A 10,642-nucleotide genomic window follows, 5' to 3' on the forward strand; every position below is an offset into this window, starting at 1 on the left:
GAAACTACTTTCCTTTATACCCATACTTTTTTTCCATAACGTTACCTCAATCAGTCATTTGTTTATTATTGCTTCAGATGGTGACCCCATCTATATCATCACCAGGTGTTTCAAAATCTCCCCCACAAACGTCTCTATCAAACTAAAACTTATCATTTTCTTTATAATTTCTTGTTAGTTTGGTCTAAACCTACTATTCCCATTATTATTAAGCATGTGTTTTTTCAAGTGCATGTTTATTCAAGTGTGAGATCAAAATGTGATTGCATTTCTTTCACCCCTTCTAGTAATCAGAGGATGTTTTCTTATAATTGGTTGCCACTATGGAATGATTTCAGTCGAATCTCAATGCCATGAAAGTGTAGTAGTTTTTGTTTTGATGCCATATGAAAAGTGGTTTCTTGGTACGTGATTGGTTGTGTTCATTGCAAAGCAAAGATCAGGTTCTGAGCCATCACTTCTTGTTTTTTAAACCTAGGGGTTCAAAGATCCTAGAACAAGATAAGGAAAAAGAAAACTCAGTGGAGTTCAATAATTAATTAAGTGCATTGAATTTGAAACAGTGGCAATAAACTTTGCCTCATACAGTTAATACAGTAGGATACAGCATACCAATATCGCCCCCAAAATTATGGTGCACTTCTCACTGTCATCAATTGGTAATGTGGGGACACAAATCTCTCATAGTTACAGAAGTAGAAATTTTGTGGAACACTCAAATTCAGCCATTAACATACATATATCAACAGTTTTTTTTTTTTTCCTCACATCAATTCCATATATATCTATATATTATCCAATTATCCTCTGGGGTTTAACTTTTTAGGCAAATTTTTCAGACAAGTTGGTGTCTAGGTACAGGATTTACATATCTGAATATATATGAAGAGATTATTTGTTTGGCGCACATACATATTTATGATTATTACTACAATCCATGCAATGTTCTTGATAACGATGTATCATCTTGGAGATTTCAACGATTCCACATGAGATTTTCCGCATGGTCCTCTCAATCTGATGAAGAGTCTGTATTCATCGAAGGTCATGGGAGTGTATAGTGCAGGTTTTTCTGGATTTACCAACTCCTTCACTGGCTCTATGGGTATGTCACTTTTAGGGTTGTAGAAAAAAGCAAGAGAAACCCTCTCTTTGTTTGAATTCACCATCACCCTGTGCTCCACACTCTTGTAGTTTCCATTGCTTAGAACCTTCTCAAAAACAGAATAAACATGTACAAATTAGTACGATAAAAGAAACGACCAAAACCTAACGTTAAACTTCAATTGAAAGTAACATCGTCATGCAAACCAAAATCAGACGCAAAGATCCACGTCAATGTCGTACCACGGCGTTGATTAAGCAAAATATGCACCTAATATGTTTTTGAGGATAATTTTTTAAAACCATCACTAATTCATGCGGTGGTTGTATGCTATTCACTCTTTTTTAAGGCAAGACAGAAACAACAACGTCATGCACTCGTTATTATGTGTTCATTTGCATTTTTATTTTATTTTTACATATTGTACTGTGTTTTTTAAAATTTTTTATATTAGAATCTAAACAAGGATATAGATTACAGGTATCTAAACAGTACTCTTATATAGCTGAAGTATATATATCAATTATTGGAGCGTGCTATAACCTTTTTTTAGTAGTCAACATAATTTACATATATTGCATGCTATACAGTCATGGCAGAAATAATATTTTACTAGGTGCAAAATGTTTGGTCTTTTCAACCATGTCAAAAATCCAATTATGTAATAGTAAATATATTTATATATGATAAGGGTATATGTCACAAGCTTATTTAGAATGTAAAAGCACAACTCAGCTTATGGCATGAAATTATTTGTTTAGAAATGTCATGCCAAATAAAAGAACGACCTTATCGTTCCCGTGGCCAACGGGCCAAATGTTTATCCATTTTTATGTGTGCACGATGATTCTCAAACAGTGAAAAGAACGTTCTTTATGATAAATATCTCTTTCTAGTTCCAATCACACTATCTCTAATATGCATTATATTTTAATTAATGATTTAATTTGCTTTGAAAAGGGATCTTCACTGAGGAAAACTAACGAAACAGTGAACCACGTAAATATTGGCTTGTGAAGTATTGTGACGTCAATGTGTGAACTAAGTAAATATAATTAAGAATTAATATATTTTTCCAAAATAAACAAAACCGTACGTGAAATGAGATCATGTGTGTGGAGAAACATTGAAAAGGCCACATGCATCCAAAAATCCGACGAGGGACAAAACTAAAAAAAAAAATCAACACCACAACTTGATATGTCCCTCCATGTGACAGATGCATGTATCATGAATTCGTAGCCAAACATTCTTAACAAGGATAATTATTGACAGACACAGAGAGAGAAAGAGAAAGAAAGAGTATTCACCTGAATTTGGTCACCAATATTGACAATAAAAGCATGGGGAAGAGGCTTCACCGTGATCCACTTGTCGGCTTTTCGGACTTGAAGACCAGGAACTTGGTCATCTGAAAGTAAGAGAGTCATGCCCCCAGGATCTGAGTGAGAAGACAAACCCAACGTCAATTCTGGTCGTGGACACTTCGGGTAATAATTCACCCTCATGCATGCTCCCACATCTTCTCCTCCGAAACCTTTCTGAAGCACTTCCTCTTCCAATCCTAGGTTTATCGACAGAACCTTCATCAACCTCCCACATAGCTTCACCACCTCTCTTCCATACTCATCGCACACTTCCCTGCATCAGTAATGCAAATTTTACTCCACAATTCATTCTCTCAATACAAAAACCAGTTTATGTATCACGCATGCATGTTTGATTCCGTAAAAACATGATTTTTAAATATTGATATGAAGTTTTGTTGATATATATATATACCTGGAAGAGGGAGGCTGAGAGGGCCATTTGTTGCAGTCCTTCAAGGACAAGGGAAGGTAATGAAGAAAATAGTAATCACTCCAATCAAGAATGGCACCTTTCTCGATTCCAAGCCTGCTACCATAGCCTTCATAAGTTTTTGGGGAGTTTGCATATTGCTGCTTCACCTCCACAGGCAAGTGAAAGAACTGGCGCCAAGTTTCCCTAGCCATGTCCATCAACTCAGGACTCACCCCATGGTTCACGATTTGGAAGAAGCCCCACTCATTACAGGCCTCGGAGATTTGGCTCAGAGTGGAGGCCCGGGCTTCGGGCTCACCATAAAGCCCAGCAAGGTCGATAACTGGGATGTTGGCATCATCGTCGAGAACAGCAGAAGATGGACGGTCACTGATGGGCTTGATATATCTATCAGGGATTGAATCCGTGCACCTTTCGGACAGGGACTGAACCCGGACTATTGGCTCGGGCCAATCTTGCGGGCTACTGGTTTTCGTCATTTTTGCTACAACAAAAAGGTTTATTTGTGGATACTATGAAACATAATACGATGGACATATATATATACATGTGAGGAAGTAATATGAAACAAAAAGTGTTGATTTCGTTGTAACAGTTGGGGTACGTGGTTTGTGAGAAGGAGAAAGAGGTGGGCGCAAGTAGTGAATGAAACGTGGAATTCGTGGGGATTTGATAGGTGTGAATGCTTGATAAGGTAATGCAAAGAAAAATAAGATGAGACAATTTAGTGGGTATTTTTGCAATGGTGGGGGAGGGGTGGGGTGGGGTGCGGTGGCAGGTCTCGCTGAAGTTGACGTAAATGAAATTAAATTAACGTAAACCCTATCTTATATGTAAAAAAAAAAAAATGTGGAAATACAATCACAATAATAATCCTTATTGTCTGCGTGCATAGCTATATCATTAATTCATACCATCGACTTTTTAATAATTTATTTTATCCTTTTCTTCTTTTCCATTTTATATTAACGAATAGACTCTTAAGTCTAAAATCTTACAAAATCTATTTATAATATATATGAATGATCTGGTTATGGACTCATAGTATTTTTTGATTAAACAATACAACCAACAAAAAATAAATTTTGATAGATTCAAATTTATGACTCTAATATCATATTAAAAAGTGAGCTATTTTTAAATATAATGCAACCTTATAACATTATCTTATAAGGTAAAATTTCCACACAAATTTAAATTAACTTTATTTATAATCAATCTAAGACTTCAAACACACAGGTGCATTATTCATACCTTTTGTCTAACTTTCGAAAAATCATACCCTATGGATAAAAATGGAGAGCTAGAAAGGTAGGTTCAAGTTTTTCATCTCTATCACTGAAATTTAAAAAAGAAAAAAAGAAAAGTCAGTCAAATCTTCATATTTAACATGTTAGAATATTTGTCTGGTCTTCGTCCTTTCATGGAACAAATGGTTATCTATGTTAATATCTTGGTATTCTTAAAATTTTAAATATTTATTAAATTCTTTTTGATAAAATTATTATAAGAAAATAATTTAATATTATTAAGTATTTAATGCTGAATTCATATATAAATATTTTTCTCCAATATTAATTATATAAATAAAAGCAATCCAAATTATTAAATAAAAGTTAATATAAATGTTTTAAATTATTTTAATAATTTAAAACATGAGTGAATATAAAACATGGAAGCATATGTGTATATATTTATTTCATTCTCCTACCCAATTTAAAAAATATGATATTACGTATTTAGTAAATATTATAGTTTCTTATATATTAAAATAAAGATGAATTTAGGACAATAATCTTAAGAAAGCGTTCATTTAGCATCTCTCCTTATCATCAATCTCTTACAAACGAATGTAGATCTCCATGTCTCAATATTCTTAGAAAGTAAGAGTTGTATTCACCCCCACAATTTGATATATACACGTGCTCTACTATTTAAAAATTGTGAATGAGATTGGGTGAGAATAACATCAATTTTTCATTTATAATGAAAAAATAGTTGTGAAAGGGAAAGTGAAAGTCATATGATTTAACAAACAAAAGCTTATCCTTTAAAAATCGAAACAAACGGATGAGATGTGAGGTGTTATTAGATATGTCAAAATGGGTCAGGTCTGTCGGGTCAATCTGTCAGTCCGCCAAAAAAAGGGTGAGTCGGGTTGAAATTTTTAGCCCGCCAACCTGCTGTAACCCGGTCTGTCTAACCCACCAGTTTAGCAAGCCAAAACGGGTCAGTCCGTCCTGACCCGTCAACCTGTTTCTTTCTTTATGTTTAAAATTAAAAATAATAAAAAATAATACTTTTATATATTATATAAATAAATTTATATATATATATATATATAATAGATTTATAAACAAAAATTAAAAAAATTAAAGCAATTATTGAGGAAGAAGGTGACGAAACCAAAGATTGGTCCAAGTTGGAAATTTTGGAAATTACGTTGGATTTTTCGAATGTTAGACAAAGGGAGATGAATAATTAAAGCAAGGAGAAGTACAAAATAAATTATTAAAAAATTATGTTTCTATATCTGTAATAGTGACTCAAGGATATAATGAAATTTTTATAAAATACAGAAAGAAAAAATGATGTTGCTAAAAACGTCTAGTACAACTAGTACAACTGACTAATGTAATAAATAATACATGTGTTATAAGTCACTGGATACAAGACATGTTATATGTTACTGAGATGAAACACCAAAAAATTTCCTTTAAATTGCTAAGTTTGTTTATAAATATGTTTCGGAATACATATACCTAATAATTTCACATGATTTAGGAATCGAGACCAAATACATTTAAAATATTTATTCTTTTTTCATTTTTCGAGATGTTTTTAAAAATAAAACTGTGACAAATTTACGGTCAGAACATTAGTATCGTCATTAAGAACAAAAATAAACAATTATCAAAAAATGCGGAATTGATATTAACGATATTGTTTAACTTGCGATTGAGACAAAATATTTTCAAGAGATAAAAAATAATAATTATATAAGCATTTGTACAAATTAAAATTATTATATATACACTACAAAAAAAATTTAAATAACAACTAATTTTAAAAATAAAAAATATTTGATTATTATAATAACTAATTTATAAATTAAAAATCTTTAATTTTTAAAGCAGTCATATGAATAAAATGGTATAATTAATTATCAATTAAATTTAAATTAGTAATTAACATTAATTATTAAAATTTTAATAAAAATAATAATAACTAAAGATTAATTTATAATTTAGAAATAAATAGAAGTTAACTTTAATCGGTAACGACTTTTTAAGAGAGGCAGGAATTGTCTTATGGAGGTTTAGATTTTTATTTTTTATGTCGACATAGTTGGATTGAAAGGGATGGCCCATATATTTTTCCGGCGCCGTGAAGAACTTCATTTAACTTTGTGAACACCAATTTTCTGAGTTCATCAATTATCGTAGCCTCCAATATTTTGAAATTTTTGTTATGGGACTTTTATTGAAATGATTCACGTGTATAAACTTTTCCTTTCCAAAACCAATATGTGCTAAGTACTTAGAGTGGTCCACACCCTGCCTACTTATTCTATCTTCACTGCTTATATAAAATTTATATTTTTTTCTTTATCTAAATATTTAATTCTTGCCTTTAATTTTAATTCTTTAAATATTATTAATGTATGATCGATACCTGACATTAGTGGTCATATAATCCTTGGACAGTACATAGGATGGATGGAAAAAGATCTTACAACATCACATCTTCTATGTCACAGCATTCCAAAAATTCTAAAAAATAACCGGTGATATATTTGTAATTAAAATATTAAAAAATGATGTCGATTCTTATTGTAGATATTTAAATCAAATTTGAAATCGTTATTTTTGTAACAAGTATTAATTGACATCGTTTTTTTTTCTAAATAAATGTCGATTAACATTTGTGTACTCTAAAACTGCCCTCAAAATATTTTATGACGTCAAGCACGTTCTCATCTCATGTTAAACTCGTTTTGATATTCATTAAATTCATTCAAATATTTTGAATTTTTTCTCTCAACTTTGTAGTAACAATACATGTTATTATAATTATTTGGTACGGTCACTCTTCGTAAATATCGTCAGATAATATTTTTTTTACAAGAGATTATGATGATAACATCTTTTAAAATATTTACAGTATTTAATGAAAATTATTTTTAAAATTAGTTAAAATTAAAATATTAAAAGAATTAATATATATATATATAAAATAATAAAACAAGTAATGGTAAAGACGGTGATATTTATAGAGAGTGACACTTTAAGATACTAGCACATCAGAAAGTTAAACCATCGTACTTAATTATAATTATAGAAATTCAATTAAAAAGTTTTAAGATTTGAACGACTCAATCAACCATAAACATTTACAAACATAATTATTAAGAATTTATATGAAAGTTTTCAAATTTATCTGGGACTCAAAATATAATTAAGTCTATTAATAATTATTTTTATCACTTTTAAATAATATTTTAAGTAAAGCTAACTTAATTACGTCCAACTCCTTGGATAATCTTTCAAAAATAAATCTTATCAAATAGATTATATTTTTGGCAGCTTTCGGAATAATGAGAATTATTAATTATTGTTTACTTTGAGGTTTATATATTAAAACCACAAAAATACTAACATATTTTTAATGTACTTTGTAAAACATTTTAATTGTCGATTGAATATATATCAAAATTCAAATGATATGGTTTTATTAATTAATCTTACTTGTAATACTATGTTGTTCCATAAAGTTTACTCAATAATATATGTGTATGTGTGTGTGAAATGTGTAAGCATTTTTGTATATGTTAATATTGGATTTGGATAAATTTTTGTCATTTATTATAAAGTAATTTACACTCATGTCAATTTTATAAAATTGTCTATACGGTAAAGATTACTTTTACAAAATAATTTGGATGTAGCTCAATTTTATAAAATTTACTAAAGTTAGAATTTTCTTTTAAATGTTATGTATTTGGCATTAGTTGTCGTACTTTTGGATTATTATTTTTCTAATATTATTCTCCAACCACTTAATTCTTTTGAACCTAAATATTTGATGGGAATGTTAGTTTATTAGTTATTGACTTGTTGTTGGGACATATTTTTGCAACAGTAATAGAAGAATCCATGACTTGAGAGCCGTGTATTACTAGAAATGATTTGTAATCCAAAAACTCATCATATCAATAACAAATTATTTTACACCTTTTTCACATTTAAAATGCATCTAAATTTAAATAAAGTATACAATAACAATAATTAATTTTAACAATACACGCAATCTAACCATGGATAGTTTTAACAATACACTTAAAAAACATGCATAGTTTTACCATTTTATATCTAACCACACCTCATCCATTCAATAACAAATACTACTCCAATCTTCAAACCGCGGTTTCTTTCGCTACCTCCAACAATTTTGTCAGCATTTCCAATTATTTTCAAACTTCTTTAAATAACCTTTTAACTTTGAATAAAACTACTAAATAAACGTCATATCCGATTAAAAAAATTAGAGTTAAATATGTTTTTTTCTTAAAGTTGAAGTGATTTTTGAAATTAATTTCTATTCAAAATTTATATTAATTTAATTTTTTATTTTTAGAAATGCGTGGATTTAGTTTTTATAATTAAATTTTGTTAAGTTTATTTGACATTTTAAACATATTTTATGATAATATTTGAGTTAATATTTTAAGCGAAAATGTGTCAAACGGTGTAAACAATTCAAATACTATCATGAAATGCGCTATCAACTTAACAAAATTTGGTTAAAAGGACTAAATTTTTGCATTTTTAAAGAAGAATGATTAAATTAGTTAAAATTTTTGAAGAGTGATTAATTTCAAATTTCACTAAAACTTAAGAAACCAAAAACATATTTAACCCAAAAAATTATTTTCACTTAGATAATTTCTTTAATTGAATTTCGACATCTGATAATTTCATTTTTAAGAATTTATATTATTTAGCGGATCAAAATTAAAAGACTATTTTGGAAATTTAAAAAAAAAAAATTGTTGGAGGTGCAGGGAGAAACGGTGTCTTCAAAGTTATAAAACCCTACTTCAGAGAGACCCATAACTATTCTCCACTTTTGTTGTTGGGCCTTTTTCTTACTCTTACATGATTTTTAACTGCACTTCCCATAATTTCAAAATTTCTATTTTTAAAACCGAAGTTTCATAATAAAATTTTCAGAATAAAAAATTTAGAACAAGTGTTTTGAAACATAAAATATATTCTAGAAAAAAAATTCTCTTAAAATCAAACTTTCTCTCTTCTTCCTTTGTAAAATTTCTCTTAAAATCAAACTTTCTCTCTTTTTCTTGCTTTGTAGTGAAGAACAGGTAAACCGATAATAGTGATTATGGTGAGAACAATGATAGCACTGGCAAAGTGTAATGTGGAAGAATATTTTATACCTTTTGTTTTGATAAATTTATACTCACGTACTAAGAAAATAGTATGCGAGTATATTATTTTCATATCTTATAAAATTTGTCACACATTTTATTATAATATTTCAGTATATTTTATTATAATATTTTAGTATAGTACTTAAAGAAATTATATTCTTTCATTAATTTTATTTATTATGTTTTTCTTGTATAACTAACTTAATTTTGTTCAATCAAATAAATTTGTGAATTTTATATATAATTTTCAATAAAATTTTATATCTTTGTAGATAAAAGAAAAATTGATTTTTGTCTCTGCATTTTACGATTATATGTCAATTAATTAGTTATCTAGATATGTATATTCTTTTTTCTTTTGATATCAATAAAATTTTACATTTATTTTGTGTTTTCAAAATATGAGTAAACTTGTCTTCTTTTCTATTTGTATTTTGATTGTGAATAAAAAAAATTTTAAAGGAAAAAAGTAAGAAATATAATGCAAATGGTGTTTTTTTCCTTGTTGAAACCCAAAGAAAAAGATAAAAGAAAATTCTAAAAACAAGTTAAACTTATCAATCTTTTCTTTGTGGGTTTCACAGTTAAATAAGAATAACTTGATACAAAACCAAAATAAAGAAGACAACGTTATTTGATTTACATTGATTATTTTCTTTATATATATATATTGTGCACATTGACTAGATTAGTTAAGGGACAATTCATCACTTAAATAATGTTAATAAAAGGTACAAACAAGAGCAGAAATGAAAAATATTGTAAGAGATAAAGAAAAAATAAAGATCAAAAACATAATTTAATTTTTTTTTGATGAAAATAAATAGGCTTATCAATGTAACTTAACTATTAACTTATTAGTTATCGGACAACACATGACAAATGCAAGTAAAAAAAACTTAATGTAAAAAGTTTATTTTAGAGAATCCATTCTAAATACGATTAGGGTGCTTCTCCCTACACTTCCAAATATTATTCTGTATCCCAAAAATGACATTATTAATTTTAATAATTTTTCACCTGTCTCGGTGGTTGGGATAATTAAAGTGAATTTACTATGGTTAATATTTATTGTAGTGTTGCACCCCCAACTCTTCACATCCATTTTCTTTCTTCTCCTTCCTCCATTCTCGTTATTTTGTGTTGTCTGGAGTGGAAAGTTAGAAATAACACTTTCAAATGAAAGAGATGGAAAGTTGGGACCACTTCAGACAACACAAAATAACGAGAACGGAGGGAGGAGAAGAAAGGAAACGGATGTGAGGAATTGGGGGTGTAGCACT

At 28.8% G+C, this 10,642-nt stretch overlaps 1 protein-coding gene across 1 annotated transcript; it reads right to left on the reverse strand.

Annotated features, from left to right (window-relative positions):
• Positions 1 to 524: 524 nt before the first annotated feature.
• LOC114195608 (probable 2-oxoglutarate-dependent dioxygenase At5g05600) lies at positions 525 to 3,611 on the reverse strand. The gene is made up of 3 exons (XM_028086135.1): positions 2,888 to 3,611; positions 2,416 to 2,746; positions 525 to 1,211 (listed from the first exon to the last, which is right to left on the reverse strand). Exons 1-3 carry the CDS (start codon positions 3,385 to 3,387, stop codon positions 963 to 965), a joined length of 1,080 nt encoding a protein of 359 aa, XP_027941936.1. The 5' UTR covers positions 3,388 to 3,611; the 3' UTR covers positions 525 to 962.
• Between the last annotated feature and the right edge of the window lie 7,031 nt (positions 3,612 to 10,642).

Source organism: Vigna unguiculata, chromosome 8 (genome assembly GCF_004118075.2).
Source record: "Vigna unguiculata cultivar IT97K-499-35 chromosome 8, ASM411807v1, whole genome shotgun sequence".
In the NCBI taxonomy this organism is placed as follows: Eukaryota; Viridiplantae; Streptophyta; class Magnoliopsida; order Fabales; family Fabaceae; genus Vigna; species Vigna unguiculata.